The 16263-nt window shown below is 44.2% G+C and overlaps 2 protein-coding genes across 4 annotated transcripts in view; one reads left to right on the top strand and one right to left on the bottom strand.

Annotated features, from left to right (window-relative positions):
- Positions 1-16263, bottom strand: part of GADL1 (glutamate decarboxylase like 1) — a 244640-nt gene that overhangs the window by 101473 nt on the left and 126904 nt on the right. The gene's annotated exons all lie outside the window — the stretch shown is intronic.
- Positions 1-16263, top strand: part of TGFBR2 (transforming growth factor beta receptor 2) — a 79290-nt gene that overhangs the window by 53557 nt on the left and 9470 nt on the right. For 2 of the 3 annotated variants that reach the window (XM_048838651.2, XM_048838653.2), the window contains 2 exons: positions 4572-5362; positions 9715-9856. In XM_048838651.2, the coding sequence (XP_048694608.1) occupies positions 4572-5362; positions 9715-9856 (933 nt within the window). The remainder of the gene's footprint in view (positions 1-4571; positions 5363-9714; positions 9857-16263) is intronic. The other variant, XM_048838652.2, reaches the window with a different exon arrangement.

The following is a 16263-nucleotide window of genomic DNA, read 5'->3' as shown; positions in this document are numbered from 1 at the left end:
CCCAAATCTGTTCATCAAAACTATTTGATAATTACAAATAACAAAGTATTTGTAAAATCGTGGTCTGTTTGTGGCCAAATCCAAGGAATAAATCATTCCAATGAATAGTTCAGTTCTCCCTGCTGGGTGATTTCCCTAAATCTTTACATGGTAGGTTTTCTAAGAGCACAGAACACACAAGGGAATGGGCAACATGGAACTTCTGTTTACTGACAGTGGGATGGTAGTGTCTAAATGTACTTCTTCAATAAATTCCATAACAAATTCCAGTTTTCTCTGCAGTGTGTTGCGAAGCAGAAGAACGCAATGTGCAATGAACTTCTCAGTATAGACACATACTGATAATATTTTTTTGTTGAGGGAATGAATTCCATAGTATTTGGTTCTGTTGTCCCTGTGTTTGTTTTTCTTTATTCTTTCTTGGACCTGCTCATGGGCTAGAAGAACCCATTGCAAATACGAAAGGAGATTCTTGTCTTTTGATAAATGTACATGTTGTAATAATGCATTAATGACTTTTGGTAGGTGAGAATGTCAATATTAGACAGAAATAAGCTTCCTCTTACTTGAAACCCTATCAGACAATCCAGGATTGAGTTACTCAGTTTACACGTGATTGATAAACTTTTCAAACAGAGCCATGCCTAATATTCAGGTCTTCCAATACAGGAGAATTTGCTCTTCTTCTTAAAAGTCTTCTCATATTTCTGTCACTCGCTGCCTTGTGAACAGCTGAGGATTCCTGTCTGCTTTATTATGAAATCTATATCCATGATATAGGATGGAATTTTGGTCAGATTTTGGGGTTGCATGTTCCACTCATTCTAACTGTACACTGCTCCTTTTTTGCACATTGCTGGATGTCATTTTGAGAGGCTTTTCTATCCATCACACAGTATGGAGAAAGTGGAGGAAAAGTAGCTAACTCTTGCATAGTTAGTGGCATCTTTTTCTCAGAGCCTATGTTGGTTTCCTTTGTCATACTGATTTATTTACCGTGGTATACAAAACCTGAGGTAGTTGCACTGCCAATGCAAGCCATTCATGGGTTGTCTTCATCCACTTGTATTGGATTCCCAGGGACTCTTGTAATCAGTGAGTGAGATAACATCGTTCATATGAGCTCTATCAAAGTCAGAAATGAGGTTAGAGAAGACATTTCTATGCACCAAACCAGGCATAGAAATCCAATGGTGTGCAATAAAACGAAGGCTGCCTTCCTTCCCTAAAGTTTTTTCAACAGTGCTTTGCATGCTCGTGAAAGGTGTGAGACTGACATGGTTCTCAGTATATTCATAACAGGCGGTTTGATTGTGCAAGCTTCCCTTCTTACCAGAGTGCTCAGTTCTAGGGGGCAGAGGACAAGGTGGATTGATTAATATCAAGACTATTTAAATCACCAAGTGGAAAGCCCAAGTTTTCCACTTGTACTTAATTTATTTTCTAAAGAAAAATGCAGTCTCACTGGTTGATATAACCATTAAAATATGTTGATTTCAACTAAATGGAGCCTTTATACTAGTTTTGGTATATCTTTTTGCTGCCTAAGAGGGTACACTATAACTATATACATTTGTTTAAACAATTAGATAGCTTAATATTTTGATTCTTATTGTACATTTCAGTATGTTAGAAAATAGCAAATAATATATTGCTTATTTACTAGATAATTAACTTTTTTCCTCTTGATTCGTGTCAAGCTGCATGAGGATGGTAACTGGACTTTAAACACACACACAAAACAATATATAAAATTTATTTTTAATCAACAAAACCTTAAATGTTTTGGAAACATAAACTTCTCTAGTCACAACATGTTTCAGTTTACAAACTAAATTATAAGAAGTTTAGGGTCTTAACATATTTAGTATTAAATTCAGATTGCATTGTAAACAGGTTTAATTTTAAAAAGAAAAACATTATAATTTTAAATAAAATAGAAATCCAATTTAAATAAAAAAAAATCAACTATTTGGGTAGCTCATTCTTGTCACAGCTGCTGAGACTGCTAAAAAGCTAATCAATTAGCACCAGTTGTGTGATGTGATGTGGACTAGGTCAGCTGAGGAATTTGGACTGAGTCCCCCACCACTCATTCCATGTAGGATGCTGTACAACCAGTTCATGATAATGACATTTAGAAATACATTTTCAATCCCAACCTCCATATGTGTGCCCAGAAATTCATACACTATTCCTATGCAGCAACCAATACCTGAATGTGTATGTAAAAAAAAATAAAAATTGAACACCTATGTATGTGCAAGCATTAGAATTCACTCCTGCAACACACCTTTGTCCTAACAGGGTTTGTGGGTGCATGCGTGTATGTGTTGGTGTTAGACATTTTCAAGTGTGTGCACTGGTGTTTGGATCTGCAAGTGGGGAGTGTTCATGCATGTGCAATTTTGTGCCTATGCAAGAGGAAGCCTGGCTGAAAAACCTATTCCATGTAGTCACTACCAACAGTTAGGGCCCTACCAAATTTCTGGCCATGAAAAACGCGTCACGGACCATGAAATCTGGTCTCCCCCCATGAAATCTGGTCTCTTGTAGGCTTTTATCCTATACTATACAGATTTCACAGGGGAGACCAGTGGTTCTCAAACTGGGGGTCCTGACCCAACAGGGAGTTGCAAACAGGGGGGCCCCAAGGTTATTTTTAGGGGGGTTGTGGTATTGCCACCTTTACTTCTGTGCTGATTTCAGAGATGAGCGGTTGGAGAGCAGTGGCTGTTGGCCAGGCGCCCAGCTCTGAAGGCAGCATGCGCCAGCAACAGCACAGAAGTAAGGGTGGCAATACCATGCCATCCAGTGTTCCCTCTAATTTTTTACATTCATGTGAGGAATGAATTTTGGTATGTGCACCAATATGGAGGTGATGTGTGATGGGGGTGGGGCCGAGGGGATCGGGGTGCAGGAGGGGGCTAGGGCAGAGGGTTGGGGTGTGGGGGATGAGAGCTCTGGCTGGGGATGCAGGCTCTGGGGTGGGGCTGGGGATGAGTGGTTTGGGGTATGGGAGGGAGCTCAGGGCTAGGGCAGAGGGTTGGGTGCAGCGGGTGAGGGCTCCGGCTAGGGGTGAAGGCTCTGGGGCGGAGCCTGGGATGAGGGGTTAGGGGTGTGGGAGGGGGCTCAGGGCTGGGGCAGAGGGTTGGAGTGTGAGGGGGGGTACCGGTTCTGGGGTGGGGCCTGGAATGAGGGATCTGGGGTGCAGGCTGCCCCTGGGGCTGCGGCAGGGAGAGAGAGAACTCCCCCCAGCCCTCTCTCGCCTCAGCAGCTCGGGGCTGGGTGAGAGGCATCTCTCCCCAGCCACAGCAACCCTGTGTGGCCCTTGATAGCTTGCTGCGTGGCCACATGGCTGTGCAGCTTGCAGGGAACTTAGCACGCCACCCTTCCGCACTGCTGCCTGCAGAGCTGGGCGGCCGGAGAGTGGCGGCGGCTGCTGATGGAGGGCCCAGCTCTGCAGGCAGCAGTGTGGAAGTAAGAGTGGCGTGGTGTGGTATCACCACCCTTTACTTCTGCGCTGCTGCTGGCGGGACACTGCTTTCGGAGCTGGGCTCTCGGCCAACAGCCACCGCTCTCCAGTAGCCCAGCTCCAAAGGCAGTGCTGCTGCCAGACGTATGGGTAGCAGAACCGCACCCCCCATACAATAACATTGTGACACCCCCCCCCCCCTCCCCGCAACTCCTCTTTGGGTCCACTACCATTACAATACCGTTAAATTTCAGATTTCAGTAGTTGAAATCATGACGTTTACAATTTTTTAAATCCCATGACCATGAAATTGACCAAAATGGACCATGAATTTGGTAGGGCCCTACCAATAGCTATTGGATGTGAACTGGCAACCTTTCGGAGACAGGTGCTGAAATCAGTCATTGATCGAACCTGTCCACTTTTTAAAAAAGAAAAGAAATATTTTAAAGTCATTACTTGCTAAATGGATAGATTTATTAAGAATAAGCTTCCAGTGTGCTAGATGGTGCCAAAAGGTAAAGGGTGAGATTCTGCCTCGTTGACCTCAATGTGAGTTTTACCATTTACTTCAACAGGGCCAGGATTCATCCAAAATGCATAAGAAAAATGACCTCTTAAAAAACAGATATGTTAATGACTATATTTTCTTTGTACCAGTCCAAAACACGGTGGTTCGTAAAGCAAATGAGCCCTGTTTACAAATAAATATTGTGGTGTAACAACATAGTAAATTAACGTTATTTGCTATTTATTTACACGGTGCAGGAGGTTATGCATCATACTCTGTAGACAAATAAAATGGTAGGTCCCTCATAAACTTGCCCCAGAAACCATAATGATTGTTTATTTTAACTGGAGCTGGTTGATAGTTCTTGATGTTTGGAATTTCAACTAAACTTTGAATTTGGAAATTTTAAATTTAAAAATGGGGGAAATTGATGGAACTTTGTGAAATTCCTCACACCCTGTCCTCTTTTAAAAACAAAAAAACCCACATTTCTAATTTTAGTATGTTTAAACTGCACTTTACCAGGTGCCATACCTATTATCTCCTACTATGTAAATCTGAACCAGGATTTTCTTTTCCTTCCAGCAGATTCCCCAGACACAGATGACACTGTTACAGTGATGCTTAAAAGTCTCATTCCATTACTCGTGATCACCATTGCTGTGAACATTATCTTTTATGGCTACCGTATTCATAGGAGAAGGAAGCTCAACAAGGCATGGGAGAAGAATGTAAAGCCCAGGAAACATAAGGACTGCAGTGATGCTTGTGCCATTATGATAGATGACGACCGCTCAGACATCAGCTCCACCTGTGCCAACAACATCAACCACAACACCGAACTGCTGCCCATCGAGCTAGACACCCTCGTGGGCAAAGGCAGATTTGCTGAAGTGTACAAGGCCAAGCTGAAGCAAAACACATCTGAGCAGTTTGAAACCGTGGCTGTCAAGATCTTCCCCTATGAAGAGTATGCCTCCTGGAAGACGGAGAAAGACATTTTTTCAGATATAAACCTCAAGCACGAGAACATCCTCCAGTTCCTGACAGCAGAAGAGCGTAAGACAGAGCTAGGGAAACAATACTGGTTGATCACCGCCTTCCATGCTAGAGGGAACTTGCAGGAATATCTCACACGACACATCATCAGCTGGGAAGACCTATGGAAGCTAGGTGGGTCTTTGGCCCGAGGGATTGCCCACCTGCATAGTGACCACACGCCTTGTGGTCGACCCAAAACGCCCATTGTGCACAGAGACCTAAAGAGCTCCAATATCCTAGTGAAAAATGATCTAACCTGCTGCCTCTGTGACTTTGGGTTATCTCTGAGGCTTGATCCTACTCTGTCTGTGGACGATCTGGCTAACAGTGGGCAGGTAAGTTAAAATGTTAAAGAGTAGCTTATATTGTGTATGTTGGTGTGTCAGTCTGAGTCACTTCCTGGGACAGGAGGAAAAATGACTGCTATGATAGCTATTAAATAATTATTAGAAATAAATGACAGCACTCATAAATAAAGAGGCTCAAATATGGACATAAAGGAAGTAGTGTGAGTAATGCCATATGGCAGTTTTGTAATGATCAAGTATTCTATGCACATACAGTACAATCATCCTATGTGAACTTACCCTGAAGTGCATATGGGTTACTTGGCTACTGTTTGGGCTGCTGCAAAAAATATTAGGAAGGTGTGTTTTAAATTCTTGAAATCTTGTGCCACAATTCCTGATTCTGATCTTAAAATAGTTTTATGTGATGAAACTCCATAAACTTCAGTGAAGTTACTTATGATTTACACCAGTGTAAATAAGATCAGAACCTGTCCCAGAGATCAATCGATAGCTATAACTTTAAAACACCATTGAGAAACCTTTTTAGGATTATGGTAATTTCATAGAATCATAGAATATAAGGGTTGGAAGGGACCCCAGAAGGTCATCTAGTCCAACCCCCTGCTCGAAGCAGGACCAATTCCCAGTTAAATCATCCATTCTCCAAATGCAGGCAAATATGAAATTGCCCAAGTGCTATAATTCCACAGTTATTTATGACTGTGTAATATGGATAATTCTTATTTACTTCACATGGAAGTAAATTCTTATTTACTTCACATGGAAGTAAATTCTTATTTACTTCACATGGGTTGGAGGATTACTTAATGGTTTGTAGAGTATTTTGAAGGTGAGGTTATATAAGTGCTTTTGTAAATATCCGTTGTTATTGTGAATTTTCCTTCATTGTAAATGGACTCTGTGTATCAAATAGATTAGGTCCTAATGTAGGTCCTACATATAATTATGTCTTTCAACAGTTTATGCTCCACAGGTTGTATGCTTGGGCAAAGGAAAAGTGTACTCATTCACACTATAATTTTACTTTGTATGGGACCATTTTCTTTCTTGGCTAGAGAGTATTCAGAGTCAATCAGCATAGCTCCATACGAGTTAAGGGAGTTTGGCTGCTTTACACCAGCTGAGGATCTGTCCCTTAAAGTCAATATATAACAGTCCTGATCCTATTTATATCAATGGGCATTTAAGCATTTTCTTCAGTAGGATTGGGGTTATTATTCAAAGCTGGGAGGAGTGATCTCAAAACAAAAAAATCTACACATAGAATCAAATTCCACTCCTTTTTATACTAGAGCAAAACTAGAGTAAGCCTACTGAATTCAGTCGTGTTGTATCATCTTTACACTGGCATAATTGACAGCAGAATTTACCCAATAGGGCCACATTCGGAAGTGATGTGTAATGTGGTGTAACTCAGAGCCCCTTACACTTTGTGTCCCTTAGACCTACTTAACCTCCACTCTGCTTATGTGTAAAGGACTCTGAGTTGGTGTCATTCACACACTGAGAAGAGATAAGAAGAGAAGGTATAAGATACTATAAAGTAGATCCCCCCTACTTCTTCCTGCTTCTTGACATAGACTCCCTTACACCGCAACAAAGTGGATATTAAAGTGGTTTACTGACAACACTTGATTCTGAGCCTTCCTCTGGTGTTAATGTCAGCACCACCTTAGAAGTTCTGCATAGGAAAGAATTGAAAAGTAAACCAGTTTTCACAAAAGAAAGTTGTATTCATTATATGTCAATGTATGGGAAGTATAAGGGAATCTCAGTGAAAGTAAGATAATGTGTATGTTTGTAAGGACACTACACCACTGGACACATCACCTCTGAATTTCATCCATAGACTCAGACCTTTCCTACCAGAAAGTCCAATTTTTAAAGGTTTGTGATAGAGTTGGCCAAAATTTTCCATTCAGGAAAAGATTTTTGTTTCGTTCTAAACTTCTTGTGGAAAATATTTCCCATTTTCTGACCAGCTCTAGGATGTAATGTTTGAGGCGAAGTGTACTTTGCAAAGTCATTGTAAGTGTGGTGAACCTACAGCAGATTTAATTCTCATCTAACCAGCCACCAGCTCTATAGCATGGATTTAACTATTATTGAATATATATAATACCAATGACCTTAGAAACCATCTTTCTCCTCTATAGTCTTTATATTCCATTTTCAGTCCACCTATTACCTGTAGGCAATATTTGGAGACAAAAGAGGTTTACTGACAACACTTGATTCTGAGCCTTCCTCTGGTGTTAATGTCAGCACCATCTTTGAAGTTCTGTATAGGAAAGAATTGAAAAGAAAAGCAGTTTTCACAAAATAAAGGTATATTCATTATATGTAAGGCTAAGATTTTGTCATGGATATTTTTAGTAAAAGTCACGGACAGGTCACGGGCAGTAAACAAAAGTTCACAGAAGCTGTGACCTGTCTGTGACTTTTGCCACTGCAGCTCCATGGTTTCCCTTGCCACCGCAGTGGCTTGGAGCTGTGGGGTTCCCCCTCTGCCCAGGGCAGCTGGAAGCTACAGAGTGACCATATTTCCCAAAGACAAAATGGGATACCCCCGGCTGCTCACCCGAGGTGTCCCCCTGCCATGCATCGCTGGAACCCCGAGGAGGGTCCCCTCAGAAGTCTGTCACTTGTCGCTGGAACCTTGCAAGGGCCCCTGTCACTGCTGTCACCTGTCGCTGGAACCCTGCCAGGGCCCCGGTAGCTGCCAGCTCCAGAGTCCCACAGCCCCTGGGGCTGAGGCAGAGAATGTCGTGGAGGTCTCTTTAAGTCAGGGATTCCGTAATTTCCATGACCTCCATGACATAAACTAGCCTTAATTATATGTCAGCTGTGGGCAGGCATACTCCCACTCAAAGGAGGGAGAGTTTTAGTGAGCAGATTGGTTAACAACCATTGCCTTCACTTCTGCTTTCTCTGCCAACATGCCTTCCTTGTGTTCTTTAACAAACATTACTGACATATAGGATTTTTGAAATAATTAGATTGAGTTTATTATTTGTATTCCAGTAGCTCTCACGGTGCACTAGGTGCTGCACAGACATAGAAAGACAGTCCCTGACTCAGATTGTTTAGAACTGAAATTTAGACAAAGGACAGTAAACAGTGGGGTTGGGGAGTGGGGGATAAATGTTAAACAGTAAGGAAATGTGGTTGGTTTTATGTGAATTGAAGTTTTTTATTTCATCTACATGTTAGGTGGTACAGTTAAGTTATAGGGCCTGATTCTCCACTGCCGTGCACCCTTGTGTAGTCATCTGCACTGGTGACAAGTGGGTCTGAAGTGCTGCCAGATCAGAATGGCACAGAGCAGTGGTATAAATGGCTACATACATTGAAGGGCAACAGAGAATTAAGTCTGCAGTGTGCAGGGTAATGCCCTCCAATATTACAGTCTAATTTTATATTAAATCACTGTTTGAAATAACGTTGAGCAGCCCCACTGCACAGGTTTCAAGATTGGTTGTGTCATGTAAAACTGTCCCACCTCTGAACAGTACAGCTGTATGTCAGTCTTCAAATAGCTAATTTAGGTCCCAATCCTGCATACTTACCCACATGCTTAAGCATGTGAGTAGTCCCACTGGAGATTGTCTTTACAAGATCAGGCCCTTAATATGTTTAGGGCTTTTCAGGGTAGATTTTAGATATCTAATCAATGGAGAATTTGTAATTTGCAAGTAACTCTTGAGATATCTAAGAATTACCTCCAAAGTCCTCCCCTCTGATAAAAGCTATAATCAATATTTTGCCATCTGCATACCATGGTCACAATCCAAGCAATGCCAAAGCTGAAGAAAGCTGAAAATTGTTAGACACGTATAAAATTTATGATATGGGGTTTTCAAACAAAGCCTCAGGTTCTGTTTTTGATTCAGATACCTGATTCTACATTAAATATTTGCATATCTTTTATACTTTGCTTTTTAAACCGTGCCATCATCAGCAAAGGGAACAGCTAGCGTCATAACATCCAGTGAGAATGAATGTAATATATTTCATATTCATTTGAAACCCACAGAAAGGCACTGGATGTATGGAAAAAATTTTAACTCTTGAGTAATCGGGCTTACCTCTTTAAACATTCAAAGAACAAAAAGGAAAAGTCATTGGTGAAATCCCACAATGAAAAGCCACTATTGGATTTTTTTAGAACCTTAGATTACTCCTTCACAGGGATGCAAGAAGATTGGTGGTCTGTATAATGCCAAATTCTCTGAGCAACAAAGAACTTGGTCCGTATTCCTTATTAAAAATCAAATAATGTAGCTGTGGTTGAAATGGAAACAAAACTACAATAGAATGGAAAACGTGAACTACAGTTTCCATGCTTGAGCTGTTCCTTTTATACCTGGCTACAGGTTGGCACAGCGAGATACATGGCCCCTGAAGTTCTGGAATCCAGGATGAATTTGGACAACATTGAATCCTTCAAGCAAACGGATGTGTATTCTATGGCTTTGGTCCTGTGGGAAATGACTTCTCGTTGTAATGGTGTTGGAGGTACGTGCGATGGGGTTTTATTATTAAAGGAATGTTTTGGCTCGATATGCTTGAATGACCGTGACAATTTTTATCTCTTTAATTGTTGTAGGAATTATCCAGCAGCCCCTGGGCATTGTATGCCTCTTTAATAGTTTTTCTTCTGAGCTTATTCTATATACAATACAGTCTGAAGCAATAGGTCTGTAAACTGCCCCCCCACCTCCCTGGAGTGTTAACTCTGAAACCTATTTATGACTGATCATTTTAGCAGAAACTTCCCTGGGTAAATCCCTAAGTCCTAATCTTTCTCCCGTACCTTAGATGGGTGCCAAAAGCTCAACTGCACTCCTGACAACTTCTATAATACAGTAACACATTGTAAGTATAAAAAACAAAGGGATATTGAAGATGTAGGGACAGAGTAAAATAAACTGAATGTAACATCAAAATAAATATCACAAAGAATGTCTACTGTGTTATTCATTTTCAGCTGTAGTTCATTAAAACTAAATCTCCATTTCTGATATACCTAAAGCTGCCCCAAAATTTTCAGTATGAAGCTATGTATGGCATAGAAACCAGGAGCCTGGCCACAGAATTTATATGCAATGTGCTATGACGTACACAGGGCCTTGGCTTTGTCTCCCCTCTGGTCTAAGTTACAAGTAAAATGTGCTGGTGTCATCATCATACATAGCATTATGGAACATTTGTGTCCATCCTAAAGCTTCCGCCCAGTTTGGTACATTGACACTTGCACAGAAGGACTGAGTAACAGAGGTGTTGCAGATAACTTTGACAGATATCATGGCAAATATGCATTAGGAAGCAAATTTTGTCACTTCTTCCAAAACTATGGGGTCTCCTTGTCCAGCAGAACCAGAGCAGTAGTATTTCAAGGGACTGCACAGAGAGGGGACAATCTAGCAAGGTGCAGAGTTTCACAATGTGGGGATTCCTGCTCGGCAATGTGCAGATGAATGAATGGGAGGGAGACACGATCAGGCTGCAGATCTGCTGCTTCATGGGTCCTCTTGTCCGTGAAGACTTCTCTACTATTGAGCTGGAACGGTCTCTTCACAGCTGCATCATGGTTGGAGGCAGGGGTGAAAGTAAGTCGAGTGACTTACCGGTACTCTGGGGCCAGCTCTGGCCCCTGGAAGAGGCGGGGCCTAGGGCAGAAGGGGCGGGGTTGCAGGGGTCAGAGGGAGCCACAGACCACCCTGTAAGGTTGCCCCCCCATGGGGGTAGCAGCAGTAGCCCGAGGCTCCCCTCTTCTACCGCCCTGGCCCTTTCAATAGCCGCCGGAGCCCTGGGGAAGCGGTGGGGCTCCAGTGGCTATTTAAAGGACCGGGGCAGCAGAGGCAGCTGGAGCCCTGGCCCTTTAAATAGCCCCTGGACCCCACGCTACCCCCACCGCCACTACTCCAGGGCTCCGGAGGCTATTTAAAGGGCCCGCAGCTCCCCTGCTTCTACCGCCCCGGTCCTTTAAATAGCCGCCGGAGCCCTGGAGTAGCGGCGGTGGGGCTCCAGTGGCTATTTAAAGGGCCCGGGTGGTAGAAGCAGGGGAGCCCCAGGCCCTTTAAATAGCTGCTGGAGCCGTGCAGCCGCTACCCCAGGGCTCCAGCAGTGGGGCTCTGGAGGCAATTTAAAGGGCCTGGGGCTCCAGCAGCTGGGAGCCCCAGGCCCTTTAAATTGCCCCCTGGGGAAGCTGGGCTGCCCCAGTACAGTGCACCGGGTCTTGCCGGTACGCCATACTGGGGCGTACTGGCTTACTTTCACCTCTGGTTGGAGGTTGGAGGAGCATTCCTCCACTCTAGCCTCTCTATGTATCTGCTGAGCAGGCAGTTCTGCAGTGTGGCCTGGGCTCTGGGTAATGGATTCGCCCCTGGAACAACTATGTGAGGAAACCTGCAAAGCAAATATGCAATGGCTCAAAGCATTAAAAAAAAAAAAAATCCAAAAACTATTCCAATACTTCAAGGAAGTATCGCTTGACAAACATTTTGTGGTTCTATAATTTAACCTCAAGCTTGCATCTTTAAAGACAAGCCCATCCTAATTTAACTCTTATGGTGCTGTGCATATATAAATACAGGCCATTTATTGATGCCACTCGCCCTTTTTAATTTGTATTTCATAAACAACAATGATGAATTTTAAAAGCAGAAATACAGAATCTTTGCTCTGTCTCTTGAACACTCTCTGTTTCTTTCATTTAGCAACTCACTGTTGTTTATATATATGGGAGCTGTTTGTTCAGGAATCTTTCATCCTTTTGCTGATGCCTGAGGTCCTTTCCTGTTGATATTTGCTGAGTACAGTGGAGTGGTGTTTGTGGTGAAAGCAAGCCTCACTGAAGCTCTGCTCACAAGGCAGCTGCTTAAAAGAGGATATGAGTATAGTTTCATAAGGAAGAAAAATGATCAGCTTGTCAGCTAGAAGAGAGTGACCCATTATAACCTTTAGAATAAGCACATAAGCTTTTCCTTTTCCTAACATTTCTTATCTGGCCCAACATCCCTGCTCTTTCTTGATGGATCTTAACCCCATTTCCTGGTTTTCTTTTTTTCATCCTACCCCTCAATCACTGCTTGTCTCCAAAAACAGACTTCTTGAACTTGTTTATTTCCTGATTTCAGTCATTTTCCCAGGAAGTGTAATTCTACAACATGATGGTGTGACATAAAGATTTTACTGTTCTCGATCTGGAGTGACCTTTTAGTCACAAGGGATAGAGCCAAGCCTTAAGCTTCTGTCCTAATAATTGAAGTATAACTCCCAGAACTTGGGCCCAAGGGATTCAAACACTGGGACACTGAGTGTTGCAAGCCCTTTCAGGCAACTAGAAAACTAGCACCACACTGCGATCCACAAAGCCTGAGTTAGGTGCCTAGGGTCCCTATCCACCACATAGGGAGAGAGAGGTGCCTAAGAATGGGATCCACAACAACCAGTGCACGCTAGGTGGGGAGACACCTAAGCTAGCCAGTAGGAGATGCCAAAGAGATGGGGAATAGCTCTCTTGGAGTCAGATGGCTTAGGCACCTCAATTGTTTCTTGTAACAAGGAGTTAGGAGCCTGCCGCATGCCACAGGTGGCAGCAGCAGCTGCTGGTGGTGCCGCCAACCTTATTACTTCTAATCAAGTGGCTAGAGTGTTTGCCTAGGATGTGGGAGACCCAGGTTCAATTCCCTGCTCCGCCTAAAGGGGAGAAAGCATTTGAACAGAGCAGGGTCTCCTGCCTCTCGGGAGAATGCTCTAACAACTAGGCTATGGCATAGCCTGCAGAGGACCTCCCTCAGTCTCTCCTGTTGAAGCTGTTCCACTGTGGATAAAGAATGAAAGACTCATTGGAGCAGGGGGACTGGACCCAGGATCTCCCACTTCCTAGGCCCAGGACCTAACCACTGAACTGTAGAGTCATTCTTGCTTTTCCTCTCTGGCCCAATGACTTTAATGACCAGCCACCATGGGTCCCAGCAAAGACATCTGGCCCTAGGGAGGGACAGAAGCACAAACGCCAGTTGCTGAGATGGGGTGAGGGGACTGGACAGGTCACCTGCACCTAGGCAGGAGGTTGTCCGCACACACTGCACCAGCCGCCAACGGGGCTGGGACATGGGGCACTGGACACCAGCCACTGAGGAACTGCCCTAGGACTGGCAGTAGAACCTATGTGGATACCCCTTCCCAGCCTGGAGCTGGCGCTCCCCCTCCTATCCCTCTGCGCCCCGGGTCCCTCTTCACAGAGAGCAGTAGCATAGTCAGTGGGTTTTCTCATGTGTCTCTAAAAGATCATCTCTTGCCTCAGACACCCTGGCACCCAACTGGCAGATTACCTGACAGCGTTCATGATTATCTTTCCCCCATCTCTCTCGCTGATACCTTCTGCCACCATCACAAGTAGTTCCTTTCCTACCAGCACAACTTCTTTGGTGCATGAGGAATACATTCTTTCTCATATATGGGATACACAATCCAACAAGAGAGGAAGTACCCCTAATTTTGACCTTGGTAGGTTGATGTGACTGATGCTGGTGAATATAGTTGGGATGTCCAGGGGAGCCCTTGGAATTTAGAGACCCAAAATAGTTCTCTCTCTCCCTCTCTCTCCGGCAAAGACATGATTACAGTTTCAGTATTCCTGTCCCTATGGAAAGTGTATGAGAGTTTCAAAAGCAGGAGGAATCAGTGTAAGGTCCCGACAGTTATGCTAACGACTTTCTGGGGAAGCAGGTGGGCCTAATAGTTATTGTACCTTGACCCAGTTGAATGGCAGTTGCTTTATCAAAGGGAACTCTGTATTTCTCTGGAGAATGTTTTTGTGGGTGTGGAGGATTGCGTAGTGTGGGAGGTGCTGTATGGCAGGGCCTTTCACTGCAGAAGTTTTGTCACACACAGTCTCTTTAGGATGTGAATCCTTTCTAGGCAGCCTTTGTTTGTTTTTTAAAAACGCAGCAGTTGCATCTGTACTGGGAAGCTGCAGCAGCATCTCACTGTAAAGAGTGGTGCAGGTAGGTCTCAGTTTTGTGCAAAGGCCCTGCTGTTCAGTGTTGTTGTTTTGTTGTGCTAAATCTGGAGAAGCACAAGGGGGAGAGGGGGAAGGCAGAGATGTAGATAATGTTTGTCTGATTTTTCACTGGCATATAACTTAGAGGGCATATTTAGAAACCCAGCAACACTGCTTTTGGAAGAACCAACTACCCCACTCCACCGATATGGTATTTGGTATTTCAATCAGCCCAACAGCTGGGCACCAGATGCTGCATGTTGCAAAAAATATAATTTTCCTCCCAAAGTCTTGCCTTTGGCGCGAGAACAGCAAGTGCAGTTTCTCTGCCAGCCTTCTAGAAAGAAATTGAAAGCATCTGTGTTTAGGAATGGAGCTGCCACTGGTCGGGGCGGGGGGAGGGCTCAGGTGCAACTCTTCTCAAATACAATATGAGGAAGTGGGGAGGAGAGAGAGACACCCCGGCGCATGGCTGACATTGCTTGGGGTACTCAAGAAATATTACATTGCCTGGGGAGGAGGTTGGCTCCGAAGCAGCACCACAACTTTGGTTGAAACAGAGGGATTTTGGGACCGAGGGATTTGGAATGTGGGAGAAGGCTGCGGGTTGGGGTGTGGCAGGGGGTACGGGCTCTAGGCTGGAGGTGCAGGCTCTGGACTGGGGCCAGGGATGAGGGGTTTGGGGTGCAGGAGGTGGGTCCTGGCTGGGGGGTTTGGGATGAGGGATTTGGCGTGCAGGAGGGGGCGGCGGGTTGAGGCAGGGGGTTGGGGTGCAGGAGGGGGTGAGGGCTTTGGGGGTGTTGGTTCAGGGCTGGGGTAGAGGGTTGGGGTGTGGGCTTACCACGGGTGGCTCATGGTCAGCGATGCAGCAGGGCTAAGATATAAATGTATACATCTGGGAACAAAGCATGCAGGCCATGCTTACAGGATGGGCACTCTATTCTGAGAAGCAGTGATTCTGAAAAAGATCTGCAGGTCAGATTGGATTATCATGAGCTCCCAGTGTTGTGGCCAAAAGTGCTAATGCAATCCTCTGTATTTGGCACTGGTATGATCACTGCTGGAATATTGTGTCCAGTTCTGGTGCCTACAATTCTAGATGGATGTTGATAAATTGGAGAGGGCTCAGAGAAGAGTCACAAGACTTTTAGAAAACTTGCCTTATAGGGATAGACTCAAGGAGCTCAAGCTGTTTAGCTTAACAAAGAGAAGCATGTTCTTATAATGTTGGTTATGAGAACAGGCATCTTACCTAAATTTCCCCTTTAAAAAAAAAAGTCTATTCAACCTTTTGGTTTGGGTAAACTAGAGAAGTAATATCAGTCTGGGGAAATATTAGAAGAATGTAGATCAGCTTTTTCCTTCACCAGGCTAGCCAGCATTTGTGAGAAGGCAGTGTTGTCTAGTGGATAGAGCACTGAAATCTGACTCAGAAGATCTGGGTTCTATTCCCAGCTCTACCTGGCCAGCTGGATGACTCTGACTCGCTGTGCCTCGGTTTCCACAGCTGGAAAATGGGGGTAATGATGCTTACCTCCTTTCTAAAGTGCTTTGAGATCGACTGATGAAGAGTGTTTTGTAAGAGCTGGGCATTTTTATTTAAGTGTTAAAGAAAAAACGCAGTGATTAATAGCAGAACACTAGAATGACAGTTAAATAAACAGGGCCCATTTATCCCACTGTGCAGTGGGGAGGGTCACCACACCCAATCTCACCCTGTATTCCCAGTAGGCCTCATCCCAAACCCACTGAGACCAATGGGAGTCTTTCATTAACGCCAATGGACTTTCTGATAGGGCGAAGTGGGAGGGAATCCACCTCCTCCACTGCATCATCTTCCATGCCCCAGACTCCTGAGATCTGCACAGAGGGGCAGACAACGAGCAGGGTGATGGACATATACATATTCAAA

The sequence above is a fragment of the Caretta caretta genome, chromosome 2 (assembly GCF_965140235.1).
Source record: "Caretta caretta isolate rCarCar2 chromosome 2, rCarCar1.hap1, whole genome shotgun sequence".
Lineage (NCBI taxonomy): Eukaryota > Metazoa > Chordata > Testudines > Cheloniidae > Caretta > Caretta caretta.
Note: the sequence above shows the minus strand (reverse complement) of the source record. Positions and strands in the feature narration are given on the sequence as shown.